Source organism: Papilio machaon, chromosome 24 (assembly GCF_912999745.1).
Source record: "Papilio machaon chromosome 24, ilPapMach1.1, whole genome shotgun sequence".
NCBI classification, from domain to species: Eukaryota; Metazoa; Arthropoda; class Insecta; order Lepidoptera; family Papilionidae; genus Papilio; species Papilio machaon.
This window is the reverse complement of record NC_060009.1, coordinates 4,719,244-4,741,254: the sequence shown is the minus strand read 5'-3', so window position 1 is coordinate 4,741,254 and position 22,011 is coordinate 4,719,244. Positions and strand designations below refer to the sequence as shown.

Here is a 22,011-nt window from a genome sequence, read left to right as displayed (position 1 = left end):
TGAAGGTTATCTGGCTATCTATTATGCTATAATTTGAATCAAAAAAGAAAAAAAAATCTTAATGAACTGTTTTAATTCTGTTTTGGTTAATATACTAAAACCGAAAAAAAAAAGTATTCGTCTAGTCTAGAAGATTCCAACGAGCCCAAACTCGATGAGGTTGTGTCGTTTTATTGCTTCCAGCTCCAATATTAGATATAGAATTAGTAGTACCGTGTCATAATATTGCATCGTCACTTGATTTACAAATGCATGCAAAATTTCAGCTGAATCGGTTGAAGATATTTGTTTAAATATTGACTTGCAAGATTACTTCCGAACTAACAAACATACTTTACAAGTTCAAAATAAGAAGCTTAATATAATAATAATAATATGGACATGCTCTTTCGTAAACCGAGACTATAAAAACGCTAGATTACTTATCAGATAAACTAATTTACATTTAGTAACTCGTAATTATAGTCTTTGTTTTTTATATTTATTCTAATAACATATATAAGGTAAATTATTTCACTTTAGTTGTTAGTGATTTTAAACATAACGTAATAAAATTATTTTTATTATTGTGGAATAGCTTAATACAGAGATCGACGCGAGGGTCGCATAACCGGAATTTTGATGGTCGAAAATACGAATTTAATAAAAATTGTCATTTATATTTAGAGGTTATTAAATTAAATCTCACAAGTTGGTCGATCCATTCCTCTTGTTACACACTCCATAACTATAAAGAAAGTTAACAAGTTCTTTTTTGGCTTTATTAATTATTTAATACGCATAGAGTAATTAGTTCCGCAGAGAATTGTAATGTTGGTGTTAATATTATCTGTTATCGCGTTCGCATTGTACTGGACGTGGCGATGGCGTGTGACGTCACGACTGGAACCCCCCGCTTGCCCTGGAGGGATACCGTTTATTGGACACGCGCACCTTTTGATAGGAGACAATATTTGTAAGTAACATTAGCCATTTGTACATCTATAATCCATTAGAGAAATAAAGAACACCCCCGCACCCCAGGTTTCTGACCCGAAAATTTGTTAGGGACGCGAAAGGGCGGTATAATGCCGCCCATAAAAAGAAAAAAATAAATCGAACAAGTCGGACTCGCCCACAGAGTGTTCAGTACAAACCAGTAGGTATACCCGAGTACGCGTTTACCGAGGCAAGGGGTTGTGAGTTTAAAATTATCAAAAACTAGCTGTCGCCCTCAACTCCGTCTGCGCGTAATTAAAAAAAAGTAGCCTATGTGTTTTTCCAGACTATGATCTATATTTGTACCAAATCTCATCAAGATCCGTTGTGCCGATCTTCAAACAAACATCCATCCATCTATCCAGTAAGATTTAATTAATGATGTAATTAAAAAAATTGGTTTTCACAATTTTTCTTTGTTATGTGCTATACGATATTGCTTTGTACCAAATTTCAAGATTCCGAGGTTTGAATTCCATCGTGAGTGTCAAAAATTTGCGGAAATTTGCGACATAAACGGCTGAATCTTTTGATTGCGTTGGCTTAGGAGTTTGTTTTTTTCATAGCTGCAAGGTGCATTAGACCTGAGTATTTGATATAAATTCCAGATTGATACCTCCACGTGTTTCTGAGAAAAGGGTTCTTGTCGGACGGACAGTAAAGTGATCCTATTAGGATTCCATTTTTTCCTTTCCAGTTACGGAACACTAAAAACGACACCAAATACACTGAAACATTTATTATAAATCATAATCGTCTACGTCACAGTAATTGAAAATGAAAATGTAAATGATTTATTGGCTTAACAAATTGTACAAAGTTTTCATATTGTTGGTATTGTTTGAATCAACGTTTCAGTCTCATCATAAGTTTTAGTCATCAACCAGTCAGTTACAGTCTTTTTGCATTTTGAGAATTTAAGGGGGTAAATGTTAATTTCTTTGTTTATTAAATTGTATAAAAAAGAGGATAGTCGTGGGTATTGACTGGCAGCAAAAGTAGAATTTACTTTGATAACACTTACTACATTTCTTCTTCTTTTTTTATATATCTTTGGGTCATATTTTAATGATTTATGAAATTTTAATATAGTTTGTAAGATAAATAATTTTCTGACAGTCAGAACTTCAGAAATTGTATAAAGGTTTTCTGTTGGAAATCTATACGATTTAAAATAAATAACTTTTAGGAGGGATCTTTGGGACCTTTCAACTTCCAAGAATTTAACCTTGGATGCTCCACCCCAGATAGGTAAGCAGTACGTTATAACTGATTGGGCAAGTGAAATGTAAATCTGTCGTAAAATATCTTTTGGGGCTACATGTCTTAAGGTCTTAAAGGTCCACATAAGTTTCCGCAACCTGCACAAGATAAGTTCGATATGATCATGCCAAGAAAGGCGCTGGTCAACCATCACACCAAGGTATTTTATACGCTTTACTTTGTCAATGGCTGTGCATGTACATGTATGGTTATTAAAATCTGAACACTTATGAATTTTTATTGTAAAATTGTCTGGCGGTTGGGTTCTGTCATATTTGGTAATGCATATGTAGCTTGTTTTTTAGTGTTTAAAGTTAACAAGTTAGAGTCCAACCAGCCTGCTATCCGCGTTAGCTCACATTCAGCATTTGTCCGCACACTATCCCACGTTTTACCGTAAAAAACTAGAGCCGTGTCATCTGCGTAGGAGAAAATGTGTCCATTATGAACCTTGATATTGCAAAGATGATTTATGTATAGAAGGAATAAAGTTGGACCGAGTACACTACCCTGGGGAACCCCATAAGTGACGGTCTCCGATGAACTAATGAAATCACCTATTTTTACCTTCTGTTTACGATTAGTCAAGTAGTCATTGAAAAGACTAAGAGGTTGGCCTCTAAAGCCAATCTCCTCCAGCCTGTGCAATAGTATGTAGACAGAAACAGAATCGAAAGCGTTTTTTAAGTCTAGGAAGACACCCACACATTTGTCACCATTGTCTACTTTGTTAGTAACAAGAGAAGCTAGTTGCAAGATAGCGTCCTCGGTGGACATGCCTTGCCTAAACCCAAATTGTGATGACGATATGATATTATTCTTACTAAGGTAATTTACTAGTCTAAAATTAATAACTTTTTCTAATATTTTTGAAAGGGGTGTTATAACTGATATCGGTCTGTAATTTGTTAAAACTGTCTTGTATCCACTCTTGTGCACAGGGGTGACTATAGCTTGCTTTAATGCAGAAGGAAAAATACCATGCTCAAAGCATAGATTGACCAGGTAGGTAATGATTGGGACAATAAATTCATGTGTTTCTTTAAGAAAAGCAGTAGGTATGTCATCCGAGCCAGAGGCACTAGTTGACTTCAAACTCATCAGAACTTTGCGCACCTCCTGATCATCGATATTAAGAAGAACAAACGATGTAGTGGGTTGGGTTGAATTTTGAATTTGTTTATTAGTTGGTTGTGGTGAATGTTGTAGTGAAATAGCATTAGCCAATTTTTCACCAACCATAACAAAATGATTATTTGCTCTTGATACTACCTCATAAGGGTTTTTTTGTCATTTCCAATAACTCAACGTTTTGTGTCTTAACTAGTCTCCGATTAGTAACTTCATTAATAGCCTTCCATAGCTTCTTAGAATCTTTACGTGCTGCAAGTAATTTTTCTCGTTCGTATTTACGCTTAAATTTTTTAATTAAACAGTTGCAATAGTTTCTATACCTTTTAAATGTAATTTTAAGGATATCGTTTTGTGGGTCAAGTTTCAGCTTTTTTTGGATTAAGTTTCTGTTACGAATACATCGCAGTAAACCAATGGTCATCCATGGTTTTAGCATTTGATTTTTTAAAGGTATTAGTTTTTTAATAGTGTGGATCTTGAGACATTCTTGCATAGTTTTTATTAACGTATCTGTAAGTAAGTTTGGATTTTTTAGAGTTAACAGTTCAGGTAGATTATGTTCCAAATGATCATATGCATTTTTTGTATTTAAGGTCGTTCTAGTTTTAGTTTTAATTTATTTATTAGAATGTATTTTATTAGTTATTTTTAAAATATTCATGAAGTGGTCGGTAACAGTGGTATTAGCAATAGCAATAGTTACCGTGTAATTTTCGAATGGCAGCTTTAGGATGACATGATCAAGACAGCTCGGACCTCTAGTTGGAAGTGAGTGTTCTGGCAAAAGTCCATGCATGGCAAGCATGTTTAGATAACCTAGTATGTTTAAGCGCTCGTGTGATTTTTCTTCTACTCTATAGATTAAGTTGATTTTTATATCACCAACAATGATTATATTTTTGCTATTTTTAATATTTTCTAAATACATGTCCAGTGACAAAATAAAGTCATTTTATTAGCAATAGAAGGAGAGCGATAAATAGCAAGGATAGTAACGTGAAGTAAGCTAATTAGTTAACAAGACGCGTGCGTTAAGTTTACTTCAGTAACAGTAGCCCTATTTTTGAGAAAAGCAACCACCCCATCTGCTTGGTTGAGATGAACTGTTGTCGCATATGTATTATAATAAGGTATATGGGGTATATTCTTGTCAGTTCTCAGCCAACATTCACTGAGAATGATTAAATCTATTTCAAACTTTAAAAGGGATAGATTTAGTTGCAAATCATCAAAATTAGTGTAGACACTTCTGATGTTTTGGCAAATAATAGTAAAATCATTTTGTGTTACATTTAACAGACTAGAAATGTTTTCGATGTTATCAACATGTACATTTGCAATTACTAAGTTGTCTACTTCATTAATGGTGTTGAGAAGATCAATAATTGGCGTCTAAGAAAAACAAACACAGTGTAACTAGAGAGTATAGCATTTTAAATACAGTGCAATTTCCAATATCTGACTGAGTTTTATGTATGAATGTGACTGAATTTGTATGTAAGTGAAGATAGTAGTGTTGTAAAAAAATTGTTATTGCAATTTATGAAAGTATGCGCGAACAAATTAAGATAGAAGGTATATAATAATCTTGTGAAGAAAGGCGATGCGTCATCATAGCTGTATAAGTCTAGTCATATTAAATTCATGAGACTATTCACTTGAGCTTCATTTTTTATTATTATAATTCGTGAGTTCTCATCTTTCCGGACGTACACTCTTCCGTTGGCAGTCCAGTAAAATTTGTACTGCTTTGTCCTTGCCAGTTCGCGAGCCAGGAAGTGTAGCCGTGCACCTTTTGCCGTCAGTTGTTTACATGTAAAGATTGGTGTGTCCCTGTTGACAGTTATGCCTAGGTGTTTGGCACATAGATTTTTTGTGTCTTTTGTTGTAGGATTTTGCCATCTTAAGGAAATCAGCTTTTTGAATAGAGGATGACATTTCCACTATGATCGGTTGATTTTTGCTTCTACTTTCTTATTCTTTGCTCGAATACGGTAGATATCTTTTATGTCGTGCTTCTCTACTTTACAACCAATAGTTTCTGATAAATGACCAACCATTTTAATGAGGTCTTCTTTAGATTCTTGAGGCATATGTGGCACATTTTTTATTTCAACATTCATTTTACGATTTTCTTTTTGGAGATCCTCTACTATGTCTTCTAGGATAGTGATGTAATCTTTATCCTTTTTAGCTTGAATCTCCATTAAGTCAATTTTATTTTTTAATTCTTCATGTTGCGCCGATAGGAAGGCTATAGATTTTTCAATTTTGTTGTTCAATGTTTTGATTTCAGAAAGAGTAGGAAAAATCTTTTTAATGTCGCTACTCTGCGATATCATTGATTGATTTCATTTTCTTTACTTCTTCTCTGAAGGCGTTAAAATCTACCTCGCAATCCGGTTCTCTAGCTCTTTTAGTCCGTTGAGAGACATATACAGGTGATAGACATTCTTGCGTAATATTCGACTCCGAAACAGATCTACTACTATTTAATGCCGACTCCATTTTTATAACAGCTACGGCATAGCGTGGCCCGGCGCGTCGAATATTTATTTCAAAGTCCAACACACAACAAACTTAATTTCAAATTAAAATTTTCTGATCAATCAATCAATCTATATATATAAAAGAAAGTCGTGTTAGTTACACCATTTATAACTCAAGAACGGCTGAATCGATTTGACTGAAAATTGGTGGGCAGGTAACTTAGAACCAGGAAACGGACATAGGATAATTTTTACCCCGTTTTCTATTTTTTATTCCGCGCGGACGGAGTCGCGGGTAAAAGCTAGTATCTTATAAACAAAAAGTCCGTTCACGTTGGATTAGAACGCGGTGCAACACGGCGCTTAGCGAAGTTAAGTCCACAGTCTTCAAGTTAGGCCAAACCGTACAGTTATGAAGTAAGTGAATTTTTAAGGTGTTATTAAGATTTATGATTTTAAAGTTATAAAGCGGGTAGTTAGTTTACAAATGGTGAATGTCATTTGCAACTTCACTTATATAGTCACTAAAAACATTGTCTGATAAAATAGATATCACACTGTTTTTACACCACATTTATTACACTTACTAAAGTTTGTGTATGTTTTATTTATGATATTATCAAAGTTAGCACACAGGGTCATTTTAAACCGTGTAAAAGTATTTTTTATTTACGGAGCACTGTATAACACGTCTACTCTCGGGGAGAATATAAAAATACGGTCGGGGGGAAGAGGGACTTTATTTTACGTAATATTTATCTACTTATTTATTAAGTTTTTTAATTCCGCGCGGACGACAGCTAGTATGTACATATATATATATATATATATTTATTTATTTATTTATTTATTCCTTTATTGCATGTTACAGTATTTCTTGTTTAGAACTTACATGTAACACCCTGCAAGGGCATAGCAATATACAGGTGCATATGTAGGTACCAGAGTGTTTTACAATAATAATTAAATTCTTTTAAACATTTTCCAGTTTACATAAATAGTAATTTCACAATCTATAGAGAAGGTTAACACGAAGCTAATTATACAATACTTCAATAACATTTTATTTCTGCTAATATTATTTTACAAAAATCTAAATTTAACATTCTTTTAAAATATTTTCAATCAGTACATTTAAATTTTAACGATTTCCCTATTCTCTTTTTTATAAATTTTAATTTGACATTTTATCATTAAAGAATTCGTTCAGGCTATAATAACTTTTTTGTATGAGAAATTTTTTGAGTTCTTTTATAAATTTAATAGTCTTTGGAATATCTTTTATGTAGTTAGGTAAATGGTTATAAACTTTAATTAACATTATATGTGGTGAGGTTGTCACTAGAGTCATTGTTGAAAAAGGAATATTAAGTTTGTTTCTATATCTATTGTTACGTTTAATTGTTTTCATGGGTGAATATAAATGAAAATTATTTTTAACAAATTTACTGGCCTCAAAGATGTATATATTACACCTTGTATTAAATCTTTGCCTTTTTCTCACATATTATTTTTCTTTACATCTGGACAATATCTATACGGAATAAAAATTGTATTTTTTCTTCTTCCAGCCTTATGGAATACGTTAAAGGAATTTTCATACACCAGTTTGAAAATGGGTGGTGTGATATCTGCTTCGATTGGACCTCGGACTATTTATGGTAAAGTTGGTTACGTTAAATTTAAGATCTAATACTGTTGAGTCTCCTTATTTGCGACACTGTTTCCTGCTGTTTCTAAATTCACAGGTAAAAAAAAATTGTAACCAATTCCCCCATTTCGGCAACATATTTGACTTTTCGCGGTTTCCGAAGTTGTAATCTGTCTAAATTAGTTTCTTTTATTATTGGTTCGGCATTTTTGTAATTAAATTTAGTCTTTAATTAAAGCCCCATTTTGTTGGCCAGTAAATACATATATTTTTCATCGTTTAAAAAAAACACAATCACTTTTATCGAAAACTTGGAAAGTAAACCTCACAGTTTTTTTCCAATCTGCTAAAATCTCTCGAAACACGATATAATGAAGAATTCTTTGTTTCCAGTTGTAACAGATCCTGACGATTGTTTGACTGTCGCCAACACATGTTTACAAAAGGACGTTTTGTATAATTTTGCTAAGCCCTGGGTCGGAGAAGGGTTAATCACTGGAACACGTATGTAAACGTTTTTAATTTAATTATATGTTAAATAATACAAAAGATACCTTTATTTTACCTTAAAGTAAGTTACATAATATTATTAAACATTAATTTTGCGAAAAATAAACTATTACTAGTAAAATAAGAGATAGAAAAGAGAAATGTGTTATTTTCCGTATATGCTTATTATTTAAAATTAGTATAGTTAGTGTGAGTTTTCTCTTTGATCTTCTGTATAAGGGCCGCCTAGTGTGGTGAAAGCCTGTTCCAGATTCTTCCATGTCTTCCTGTCCGATGTTAGTCTGGTCCAGCCATTCCCAGCTATTTTTATTATATCGTCGCACTACCTTAAATGTGGACGACCCTTTCTTCTTTTGTTATCGATGGGGAACCTGTTAGTTATTATTTTTGTCCACCTTTCGTCTTTCTCTTTGCGTGTGTTCCGTCCATTACCATTTAAGTCGTAATAAGAATTTCACCACATCTTTAGCTTTTGTTTGAAACTTTATCTTTTATTTTAAGTCCTAAGTAGCTTCTTTCAATGCGTCTCCGACATATCTTAATTTTGTTGAGATTTTTTCTAGTTCTCTAACTGGCCTCTGCCAGGTTTGACTTGATTACGTGAGGCAGGGCAGTAGACAAATGTTCGTAGCTTTCGTCTTTAGTTCGGTGTGGATCATACTTTTAAATATGTCTTTTAGAGACCAATATCTGTTCCACGTTCTTTTTATTCTTCTATCTATTTCTTTATCTGTCCCTGACTTTATGACATACATAACATGTTAATATGTTAAATAATATACATAATTATAATTGAAATATAGGTGAATTTTAATGACGAATGATAATGTAACCTTTAACACGCATTAAGTCCAAAGCCCGCTCTCCTTAGGCCAACTCTTGTTGCTTCCCTTGCCTAAGACTCAATCACGAAATAAAGCGTCATTACGGAAGTTCAAGAATATCTAGAGAAGACTTCAAATTTGCTAATATTACATACAAACGAGTCGAAAAGTTTATTTACCTACTACCTAGCTACCTACTACTAGCTGTGCCTTGTGTTCTGCCAGAATATGTTTTACATATGTGCCAAATTTTATCAATATCCGTTTAGCCGTTCCGGAGAAACCTTCAAACAAACATCCATCCATCTATCCATTCGCATTTATAACATTAGTAAGATTTAATATAAATTGCAATTTTTTAAATCTGTGTTTTCAAACTCAAATAATAGATGGCGCTATTTCATCTATTAGAACCTGATTCGGGTTTTTGCTTTTTTAACTGGGGTTAGGTTAATTGATGTCTGTAGTTAAATGGGAAATTGCGAATAGTAATACGGATATAAGCGTCGGTGGCTCAGGGGTTTGGCACTTGACTTGCAATATGCAGGCCCTGGTGGGGACGTATAGTGAGCTGATGATGATGAATACGGATATGATGTTGCAAAGTTTTCTAAAATTGTAAATGAATAAACAAAAAAAAATCTATCGCGTTGGTATTGTTTATTTTATCCTTTTCTGTCGTAACAAAGATTCATACATCCATCCAAACTTTCGAATTTATAATATAGGGTTTTTCAACAAGAACTTTGTTTTTCAATTGGGGCCACACCAACATGACAGTTTTTACATTTAGTTTTTTGAACCTTTCGTAGTAGATGCTTTGGCAATTGCTACAATGAATTCAATTTCGCTCGAAAATCGCATTAAAATAATTAAAATTAACTATGAAAATGGTGCAATTTATTGTGAACCAAATTTCCCGATCGCTATTCACGAAACTCAGCTGTTAAATGGCCAGCCAGATCGTGTGATTTAACACCACTGAATTATTTTTTGTGTGGCTATGTTAAGGACAGAGTCTATACGGAGCCAATCGAATCGATCGCGGCCTTAAAACTCAAAATCCGTGACGTTATTAACGAAATAGACCCGACATTTTGCCAAAAAGTGATTAAAAACTTAGATGAAAGAATCTCTGTCAGCGTGGTCGTGGTGGACATTTGCCAGATATCATTTTTCATTCATAATTGCCAAACTTTTTTCTCTTCAATCTTCATCTAAACTCTTTGTTTTATTTTGTTTTAGAAAACAAAGTTCTTATTGAAAAACCCTATATTAGTAATGTATAATGTATCCTGTTGGTATTGTACATTTTACCCTTTTCTGTAGTAACAAAGATCCATACTGGCCCGCATCCACTGCTTCGGCTTTCGCATTTATAATAATAGTAATATAAAATGTTACAACATTACAGTGTCAAAATGGAGGAATCATCGGAAGTTGTTGAACCCAGCGTTCAGTCAGCTCGTGGTGGACGGTTTCCAGGGAGTTTTCAACAGTCAGGCCCGTCGCCTGGTGAAAGATATGGAGACTGAGGTAGGGAAGGGATCTTTCGATCACTGGACATACACGCGAAGGAATGCTTTGGAGACTATTTGCTGTAAGTAAATCAGTTACTAACTGTTGCACTAAGGGACTTAAGCGATTATTTAACTAACCTTTAAACTATTTTGAGAGCAGTTTGACTGGACTAAGAGAGAAAATCTACATTCACCTCTAAAAAGATAATGGATTTTTTATTATTTTCTTCAACATAAGAACATCTACTTATCACGTCGATTACTAACTATGAGTCCATTAAAAAAAAAAACGTTTTTTGTAAAAATCTTAATACCACGGTGTAAGAGAACTAAAATGAAGAACAGTGCCATCTTTTGCCGGGTGTGTTACTTCTTGATTCTTCTGATGTAGAAACTCGAAATGATGTCTACGTTTGTTTGAACAGTAACCGCTCTGGGAGTTGAATTCAGCGAAAACAGCGTTCTCAACAGTCAATATGAGCACGCGGTGGAGCAGATGTTCAACGTGATGGTGGAGAGGTTCCAGAAGTTCTGGCTCCACAACGACTTCTTGTACAACTGGTCAAACCTGAAGAAGAAACAGGAGAGATGTCTGAAGATACTGCACAATATGTCAAATACGGTAAACTTGATGTACTGACTTTTACGACCGAATCCAATAAACAATACGAAGTTATTTTATATGGAAGGTTAACCAAAATGAAACGAAAGACAAGGTTGTTATAATAATGATGCTGGTACCTGAATAAATTCTCTACGTTTTATTTGGTTTCAGGTTCTAAAAACACGTAAAGCTGCTTACGTAAACAATGATAAGAATGGAATAGAAGCATCGACAGGTTTGTACGAGCAACGATTTATAATACTTTTTTACGTACAATATAATAAAGGGTAGACAGTGACCATGGATCTCCTTTTGGCGCGGTCCTGACACTCCTATCTTGCTTCTTTCTTATTTAGGCATCTACGCATTCATGCACGTCGGTTTGGGGTGCTCTTAATACCCTTCTTGAGTATTTCATCAATTAGAACGGTATAAGTCCATCTAGCATGGACCCGACCTATGCCGAAAATTATTTTTGCCTCATAAAGTTCCTTTGTTAATCTCCTTTCAAGTAGTAATGAGACCCAGGCAAAATTCTAAGTTTCTAGGTCTCGTATCTATGCTGTGAAAAATGTTTGTAGTTACGAACTTAAACCACCCCTTTTTAGACCTTTGAAGTGTAAATTTAAGAAAAATCTGAAAGACGTATTTAATTATTAGTGCTGAAAAGTGCGTATGCCAATTTGCAAGTAATTCTGCAGAAGGAATAACGTTGCTCCATACAAATCTTAGATCCCCACTTTGGATCTTCAGAGGATGATTTTGGTATAATCTTTTCTGTTTAGTCGCCTATGTAGTGACAGAAAGCTCTATATTACATTTCAAGTCTCTAGTAGTTTTGACTGTGCGTTGAAAAATATTCAGTCAGTTTCCTCGTATAAATGTATATAGTTTTTAATGACCGCTCGTAGTGAAAATCGGCAGATATTATATTTTGGTGATCCTTGAATGATTTCCTCCATGAAGAAAAAAATAGCGCGCTCGACCATTTTATGGAATTCTCTAAAAGTCACGAAGTATTAAACTGTATAAATAAAAAGGCCTGACTTTGCACCTTTAGATTTCCACCTGTTTCGGTCTCTTAAGAATCCTTAAGGCACTGTCTCTGACTGACTGCCAAAACTCTGTCTTGGTTTTTTGATCAGAATTCCCTAAATTTCTATAGCAATGGAATCAGGTCTCTACCTACATGATTGCAAAAAGTTATCGAACAAAATGGCATCTATATACTTTTAGAGAATTATTAGTCAAGATCATCTCGAGCGTATTGCGCGCTAAAGTTCCCAAAACCAAGTGACAGATAGCTGTAGTGAGGCGACGTAAGCGTTGATATTTGACATGTCTAGTGCTGCGCCGATACACCGGCACAGTGTTGATTTTTGTCTCTAACAGTTCGGCCATCCTGCATTTCCTTCGTCCTCGAAGGAGTATTGATCCTTGCTGCATCGTTTTACACGCTGTCCCAAGCGCCATGAAAAGCCAGAACACCTCCAAGAAAAAGGACCTAAAAGCAAATCAGCCCCGTAGGCAGAAAATATAGCCCCGTAGGCAAACATATAGCCCCGTAGGCAAAAAATATAGCCCCGTAGGCAAACATATAGCCCCGTAGGCACAACTTAGCCCCGTAGGCACAACTTAGCCCCGTAGGCAAAACATAGCCCCGTAGGCAAAAGTTGATTTTGTATCAACCATGTATCTGAAATAAAACTAATAATAATTGTTATTAAACATACGCCCCGTAGGCAAAACATACGCCCGGAGGCAACATATACGCCCGGAGGCTAAACATACGCCCGGAGGCAACATATACGCCCGGAGGCTAAACATACGCCCGGAGGCAACATATACGCCCGGAGGCTAAACATACGCCCGGAGGCAACATATACGCCCGGAGGCTAAACATACGCCCGGAGGCAACATATACGCCCGGAGGCTAAACATACGCCCGGAGGCAACATATACGCCCGGAGGCTAAACATACGCCCGGAGGCAACATATACGCCCGGAGGCTAAACATACGCCCGGAGGCAACATATACGCCCGGAGGCTAAACATACGCCCGGAGGCAACATATACGCCCGGAGGCTAAACATACGCCCCATAGGCAATCTTTGATTTTCTTTTATCAATCATGTGTCTGAAATAAAAGTTTTATTAATCATACGCCCCATAGGCAAAACATACGCCCGGAGGCAACATATACGCCCTGAGGCTAAACATACGCCCCATAGGCAATCTTTGATTTTCTTTTATCAATCATGTGTCTGAAATAAAAGTTTTATTAATCATACGCCCCATAGGCAAAACATACGCCCGGAGGCAACATATACGCCCGGAGGCTAAACATACGCCCCATAGGCAATCTTTGATTTTCTTTTATCAATCATGTGTCTGAAATAAAAGTTTTATTAATCATACGCCCCATAGGCAAAACATACGCCCGGAGGCAACATATACGCCCTGAGGCTAAACATACGCCCCATAGGCAATCTTTGATTTTCTTTTATCAATCATGTGTCTGAAATAAAAGTTTTATTAATCATACGCCCCATAGGCAAAACATACGCCCGGAGGCAACATATACGCCCTGAGGCTAAACATACGCCCCATAGGCAATCTTTGATTTTCTATTATCAATCATGTGTCTGAAATAAAAGTTTTATTAATCATACGCCCCATAGGCAAAACATACGCCCGGAGGCAACATATACGCCCGGAGGCTAAACATACGCCCCATAGGCAATCTTTGATTTTCTTTTATCAATCATGTGTCTGAAATAAAAGTTTTATTAATCATACGCCCCATAGGCAAAACATACGCCCGGAGGCAACATATACGCCCTGAGGCTAAACATACGCCCCATAGGCAATCTTTGATTTTCTTTTATCAATCATGTGTCTGAAATAAAAGTTTTATTAATCATACGCCCCATAGGCAAAACATACGCCCGCAGGCAACATATACGCCCTGAGGCTAAACATACGCCCCATAGGCAATCTTTGATTTTCTTTTATCAATCATGTGTCTGAAATAAAAGTTTTCATTATTATTATTTTTACTACCATGTCAAATACCTGGCATTCCGTGCACCCTGTACTCCATGACATCTATATCCATCAAGACTCTCTACAGGTTCGCGGCCTCGGCCTGCTCGCGACAGGCACTTCACGAGCGTACTACTCGCGACGGGTGCTCCACAAGCGCCGTTGCTCGCGACAGGCGCTCCACAAGCGCTACTGCTAACGACAGGCACTTTACAAGCGCACTGCTCACCACACGCGTTTCACTGGTGCGCTGATTGTAAACAGGCACCGCTCAGGCGCGCTGATTGTAGACAGGCACCGCTCAGGCGCGCTGATTGTAGACAGGCACCGCTCAGGCGCGCTGATTGTAGACAGGCACCGCTCAGGCGCGCTGATTGTAGACAGGCACCGCTCAGGCGCGCTGATTGTAGACAGGCACCGCTCAGGCGCGCTGATTGTAGACAGGCACCGCTCAGGCGCGCTGATTGTAGACAGGCACCGCTCTGGCGCGCTGATCCGTAAACAGGCACCGCTCAGGCGCGCTGATTGTAGACAGGCACCGCTCAGGCGCGCTGATTGTAGACAGGCACCGCTCAGGCGCGCTGATCGTAAACAGGCACCGCTCAGGCGCGCTGATTGTAGACAGGCACCGCTCAGGCGCACTGATTGTAGACAGGCATTTTCACAAACGCGCTGATGTCGACACGCGCTTCAATGGCGCGCTGCTCGCGACACGCGCTTCAATGGCGCGCTGCTCGCGACACGCGCTTCAATCGCGCGCTGCTCGCGACACGCGCTTCAATCGCGCGCTGCTCGCGACACGCGCTTCAATCGCGCGCTGCTCGCGACACGCGCTTCAATGGCGCGCTGCTCTCCACACGCGCTTCAATCGCGCGCTGATCGCGACACGCGCTTCAATGGCGCGCTGCTCGCGACACGCGCTTCAATGGCGCGCTGCTCTCGACACGCGCTTCAATGGCGCGCTGCTCTCGACACGCGCTTCAATGGCGCGCTGCTCTCGACACGCGCTTCAATCGCGCGCTGCTCGCGACACGCGATTCAATCGCGCGCTGCTCGCGATACGCGCTTCGATCGCGCGCTGCTCGCGACACGCGCTTCAATCGCGCGCTTCTCGCGATATGCGCAGGTTCGGACCCTTAGGCGGTAACTCGATTTACACGATTTCTCTTGTCATCTCAAACACCAAGTATCTTTGTGGATCTATAACATTCATCACTTGACCATGTAGGGCAAGCATGTCATGACATACCAAACAATAAAATCAAGTTTTAATTCAGAAGTATCCTGGTGACACACAAATTAAAATAAACTGAACTTAGAAAGGACATCAATGACTTAAGACATAATGATATCCATCTGACTCAGGTAATGGCTTTAATTTTATCACAACTCTGCTTTACCAGACCCTCACTAATAAACTGATCTATATTCTCAATTTCAGTTGTTAGGAAAATTCTTTAAATTAATTGAAAAACCTGATCTTGTCTTATTAAACATCAACACTAAAAATATAATAAATGTTGGTTTGATCTTACCGCAGTACAAATTGAACAAGTATCCATGCCAGGACATCCGGCAGCTTATACCAATAATGGCTTGAACAATCATGCTATCTGTCATATTACATGACATGTGACATGCCAATCCCAAGTTTGTCATAATAAAATTTTACTGAATCCTCACCCTTTGGTTTAACTCAATTGGCATGTTCCCTAGTCTGAACTACTACTACTGTTCTTAACAAATGGAAACACTTGAATTAAATTTGTCATCAACTGACATAATGAATACATGGGGTCTTCCATTCATATTTTGGCAAAGTTATCTTTTCCATGCAATTGCATTGTAACATCTTTTCATGCATATTTGTCACAACTTCAAAATTATATTCCACATAATACACCACTGACTTGTATTTTAGTTTTTGTACCAACTCTTTTAATACCTCAATTTGACTGTCTTTTCTCTTTATTCCTCTTTGTGTGTCTTAAAATACAGAAAAGTATTTTTAATTATCCTGTTAAAATATAACATAACCTGTAGTCTTTAAAAGTACTGTCTTAAAGCCAACAGTATATTTAAATATTCTACACAAAACTTTTATCTTTTAACCAAATTATAATCTTAATATTAAATGTATGATTCATATTATTTTACACACCACTTTGGTGTCTCAACATAAATCATACCTTGTTTTAAAATGAAAGGCACTTTTAATATTTTATACAAACTTTTGTGTCTTGACAAACCATAAAACCAAACCTTTAACTCAAACATTAAAATAGAAATAAACACAACAAATGTTGATTTTGTGTTTTCAAGCCAATGGTCTTTTCATGGTCTGTTAATAAAACAATTTTCGTAATATGACTTTATGATTGTACGATTACGGACTTTAGGAAAATGTTTTCAGGTCTTTTAGAAATCACCAAATTAAGAAATCAGTAAATAATTTTGTACAGATAATTAGAAACATGGAACAATCTCACCAAATATGAAGATTTTCACGCTGGTGTGCGTTTTAAGTTTACCATTTACTCGAAGTTCTCAATATCCTTACAAATTTAAAAATCTTACTCTCCGGTAAACAATACGATTCTTTTATGCAACAAAATCACTTTGTGAGTTTGGGTAATATCTCACTTCTGAACTTTTAGAGAATTGTTAGTCAAGATCATCTCGAGCGTATTGCGCGCTAAAGTTTCCAAAACCAAGTGACAGATAGCTGTAGTGAGGCGACGTAAGCGTTGATATTTGACATGTCTAGTGCTGCGCCGATACACCGGCACAGTGTTGATTTTTGTCTCTAACAATACTTAAGTTAAATGTAAATGAACTATATTAAAAATGTTTTAATACTGCGAAGATACTTTTTCCATAACCTAATATGTAAGGAAGTTCTCCCCCTCATGTTAAGCTGCCGGGCTAGAATAAATCCCAAAATCCAAGATTCGCTTCCCCTTTCAAAAATTATGTGTTAATTCTAGGTACAAAATTCAAGGCGTTTTTGGACCTTCTACTAGAATTATCTACAGAGAAAGGAGCGTTCAACGATTTGGAGATAAGAGAACAAGTGGACACCATGATAGTAGCAGGTCACGAAACGTCAGCTAATGTTCTTATGTTCACCTTAGTTATGATTGGATCATATCCGAAGGTGCAGAAGCGAATATTTGAAGAGTAAGTTTATACATATCTCAAAGAATCTTTCTTGTGTTCATTCTTCAATAGCCTAATGGTCGAAAACGTGGGTTTGAATCTGACAGACTGTTGTAATTTTTTCTTTCACGAAAAAGCGTCATGTGCGCGTGGTGGGAGTTTTTTTAAAGCCGTTTTTAACTCATAGCTCCGTTCCTGATTCACCGATTTTGATAATTATTTTTATTCAATAGGTGGTACTTGTTGTACGGTCCCATTTTTATTTTATTAAATACTGACAGTATTTTTTACGTTGTTTTTACGTTATTCTTAATAATACGTACTAAAAAGTCGGTAAAGAAAAGGACAATTTTGTTTTCATGGCTAACGTAGGCTAAACAACAGTTTATATATAAAATGATAAAAGAAAGAATTGTAGCTATATGCTTTGTTATGTAACATCTGTTGCACGAATGGAACAGCTTGCCCGGTGCAATAACACGACCACAAAGACAGGCGTGAAGTGGAAGCAAATCCGCTTTTCATCTGATTGTCCGGTGCGATATGTTTTCCTGCTTGTCCGTTGCGATTCGTTTTTCCACTTGTCCACCTTTTAAATTTATTACTTAAAAGTGTTGATGACACTTTTTCCTTCAAATACCTATTTCGTGATTCTATAAATGATGATCTTTAAATTTATTCTGTAAAGGTCTGGAGGTAAGAGTTTGTATTAAGAAATATGTTGACCTCGAAATACAGAATGTAAAGACTAAAGTATATATGTATATGTATGTATATTTGTATATATATATATATATATATATATATATAATACCGGAGACGTTGCAAATTTCTCTTGTTAAGGAACCAAATTCTGCCTATTTCATATGTTTTTTTTGTTATTTTTTTTAATTTATTTAAGCAGCATACATGACTTATGGCTGTATAAAATAAAAGCCTTTGACCACTTTTTAAAAAAAAACTGTCAAAATCACGTCAAAAGTAGTGGAAATAACTAACCTAAAGTACGATTTTATTTATTCAATAACTAAAAATCTCCCAGTCTCCGCAACTTTTAACTTTGGCTAGTAAGTCCTTAGATATAATTGTGTTCGCCATAAAAGCTACAATCGCCAACTCGACCGTCAATAATGTATATTTTAGCCTAGAATATTATTATGAAGTACGATTTTAGGCTACACGACATTTTTGGGAACGATGACAGAGATGTGACAAAGCAAGATTTATCTCAATTAATATATTTAGAGGCCGTGTTGAAGGAAACAATGCGGGTGTACCCCATCGTGCCTTTGACTGCGAGGTGGCTTGATAGAAATGTCAAACTAAGTGAGTAAGATTTCATATTACCGTACAATTGAAAACATTGCTATAACAAATTGACACATGATGTTAGTGACTTATTTTTCAATCACTGAAGCGCCAAAAGCCTCATTGTTAGAGGTAAAAAACATGTTTTTCTGTGATAAATTTGGATTTAAGCGATTGTTTTATTCATTCATTTACTCATTGCCACTATCATTCACTCACTCACTACTTTTACTCATTAATTTATTTCTTCCAGAGAACTACACATTAACCGCTGGTCGCACGTGCTTTATGTTAGTGTACGGGGTCCACAGACACGTCATGTGGGGACCTGACGCCGAGCAGTTCAAGCCCGAACGCTGGCTGGACCCAGGCACTCTGCCGCACAGTCCCAACGCCTTTGCCGCATTTCATATTGGCAGGAGGATCTGTATTGGTAAGTGATTAAATTAAACTTTTTATGAGAATTTCGAAATGTAGAATATATAAAATACATCTAAAAATACTATTCTTCTTTTTTATGAGTTTTAGAAATATGTAAATAATAAAATAAATTAAACCAATTTGTGTCTACAAGTTATAATAATTTCACTTTCCAGGTAAATCGTACGCGTATTCATCAATGAAAACAACATTGGCTCACCTATTACGTCACTACCGAGTACAAGCCGACCACAAAAAGATGATATTAAAATTTGACATTGTGCTTAAACCCGAATGCGGCCACTTCATATCCATAGAGAAGAGAGAAAATGTGAATTTCTAAATTCGTGACACATATACTTAATCTTTATTTGCTAATTTAAAAAACAAAAAACTCGATTGACTGCGCTGCCAACAAAAATAAAAACATACCAAACGAGTAATAAACGATACCCTCTTCGACAATTTACATTATAGTTGCGAATATTTGGTTTTGATTTATGAAGCGGTATTAATTCTTTGGACATTTAAATTGTAGTTATAGTTATGTTTCTTTTTAATTTGCAATAATAGGCGCCAGCAACAAAAAAATCTGTTTCACGAATGGGCTGGCTCGCCCGGTGCAATACCACGATATCACGGAAAAAGTTATTTCCCCGTCCTTCTGCGCCACTGAAGTCAGCTTGTCCGCGCTGCGAGTCATCATGCTGCTGCTGCTGCCTTATTCCTTTTGCGTTTCAAAGTCGCGGAACATTTGGCGGGTGAACGTCGCCACCTGGAAAATAACTAACGACAGCAATTTTAAGATTTTGTTTGAAATAAACAACGGTTTTGCCGAAGTCTTCCGCGTTACCTTTCTTGTGTAAAATGGCTATTTTCTTGCTAACTGTAAATTTTTTTGAAAATCGGTTAGCGGGGAAGAAAATTCCATAAAAAATTAAATCTTAAGAGATTAGACCATTTTCGTGTAGCTGCAATGGATAAGTTACTTCCCCTTACTGCTCAAAGTTCCCATAGCTGCTGAAAGTTTCCAACCTGTAAAAAGGTAAATTAGTGAATATTATAACGTAAATGAGTGAACAAGATCCCATTTTTAATTGTCTCATTAACACTTAGTGTTTAATCTCACGGTAAATCGTTAAATGAAAATAGGGCATGAATTTAATTGATGTTTCTGAAGCAAAAAAGTTAATGTGAGAAAACTATAAGAGATAGATATATGCTATCGCGGCCTTTTGTTTAGCACACTTAAAGAGCTACAATTCGTCCATACACCATTTTTATGTTGGTCCTATAGTTTAGCCTACGTAAGCGCTGAAAGCAAAATTGTCCCTAATTTTCGCAACAAATTTTGAAGCTTAATTTTTGAATTAAACTTCTACTATTCTACTATAGTTATCTACTATTGTTCTAGTTATTAAAAAAAATGGGACCCATCTGCAAGCACTTCCTTTCGATTAAAGTAATTTTTATCAAAATCGGACCACCAGGGGCGGAGATTCGCAGTAACACACATAAAAAAATTCAGTCGAATTGATAACTTCTTTTTGAAGTCGGCTAAAAATAAGCACTAAAGGTCTGAACGCATGGCGAGTATTCTGCAACTAACCGTCGTTACCGCGTGGATAACGCACGTTCGCCGCGGCGATGCGGTGCGAGCAGGGCCGCCGTACCCGGGCGTGCAAAGCGTACTGCACGCTGGCGGCACACCCAGGAGGGCGCCAAATCGAGAAGCATTAACGATATTCACTTAATTCAAGTAGATCTCATAATGCCCATAAGTACGAAAATAAATATCGTAAAAAAAACCGCCCGAAAGACGTATTGGCATTCGTTAAAACTAGTTAAAATGTTAATGTAGTTGTTTGGTGGTTTTGATCGTGATGTTTTATAAAATGGTACGTATTTAGTTTTCGAGGTGTTGAGAGTACGTTTTTTTCTAGCCAGCCTGTAACAGTAGCCAGACCCTTCTCTGCAGCATCCTTACCAGTTTCCCATTAACTATCATGAAACAGAATGACGGTGTCATCTGCAAACATCAGTAAGTCCGCTTTTTGGAGGCTCATTCCACATAAATCATTTATATAAATAAGGAACAGGGTAGACCCCAGTGTACTGCCTTGCGGGATCCTGTAGGAAACACTAGCGGAGTCGCTGATCACAGATCCGTCTCTTACGTTCTGTTTTCTATTTGTCAGATAGTCACTGAACCATCATAAGACTGTTCCTCTTATTCCATAGTTCTCAAGCTTCGCCAGTAGGACCTTCAGAGAAACAGTGTCATACGCTTTCTGGAGATCTAAAAAGACTCCTCATTAAAATAATAGTTGTAATAGCTTAAGAGGTCAATGAAATACAAGACCTTGGAATGACCTTGAGAACAATACCAATGTTGCATTTTAATTTTTTCTATTTAACATATGAATTAGGCTAAAATATGCAAAGTCATGTAACGCACTGAAAAAAAAATTATAAGCCGAGTACAATATATATACGGAATATACTTATTTTGTATTTTTATATAATTTAATAGTTTTATGGAATGCTATGAAGGTATTGTCATACACCAGTTTGCAAGTGGGTGGGGTTATATCTGCATATTTGTCCTAGGACTACTACCTACTTTGTGATAAAGTTATAAGTTACGTTGTTATACAACCAAAAATGCACTAAAAAGTAACAAAATAATGCCTTGAAAACCCTCGAAAGTAAAAAAGTTCTCTTCTTTTTTGTACCATGTATAATTATTGTTATTTTGAAGTCGATGTCGGCCGAGGTAAATAAGTGACATTTTATATTTGAGATGTGTTAAACTAAGTTACATTTAAGGTCCTACGATTCTTTTTTGATAGCTTGTGCGATTTTATTGTGTCAATATAATAAAAGAAATATTGATAAGAGTGTAATAGTTGCCGGAAGTTCTATTGGTCGGTCAAGATAAAGGTTTTCAGGTAAATATTTACTTGGATTTGTAACAAGAAATGTAGTTTCTATCAACTATGTTTTTTTTTTAATTTTACTTATCTTACGTAACGTTGATCGGACGAATGTAATACCCTCTTTGTATACTTACAAAGAGGGTCGACGGTCATTCGTTTTCCCGACG

At 36.4% G+C, this 22,011-nt stretch overlaps 1 protein-coding gene across 1 annotated transcript; it reads left to right on the top strand.

Moving 5' to 3' along the window:
- Positions 1-683: 683 nt before the first annotated feature.
- LOC106717364 (cytochrome P450 4V2) lies at positions 684-19,249 on the top strand. Its single transcript, XM_045684016.1, has 10 exons — positions 684-955; positions 7,436-7,525; positions 7,909-8,019; positions 10,264-10,449; positions 10,795-10,991; positions 11,145-11,208; positions 17,006-17,198; positions 18,352-18,503; positions 18,739-18,918; positions 19,082-19,249. The coding sequence occupies exons 1-10, from the start codon at positions 811-813 to the stop codon at positions 19,246-19,248; spliced, it is 1,485 nt and encodes a 494-aa protein (XP_045539972.1). The 5' UTR covers positions 684-810; the 3' UTR covers position 19,249.
- Positions 19,250-22,011: the final 2,762 nt, after the last annotated feature.

Excerpts from the sequence above, each read along its gene's own strand:
- LOC106717364 (XM_045684016.1), top strand. The coding sequence starts at position 811 with ATGTTGGTGTTAATATTATCTGTTATCGCGTTCGCATTGTACTGGACG. Across the intron at positions 7,526-7,908 it reads TGGACCTCGGACTATTTATG|TTGTAACAGATCCTGACGAT; the intron begins GTAAAGTTGGTT and ends CTTTGTTTCCAG. Across the intron at positions 10,450-10,794 it reads TGCTTTGGAGACTATTTGCT|TAACCGCTCTGGGAGTTGAA; the intron begins GTAAGTAAATCA and ends TTGTTTGAACAG.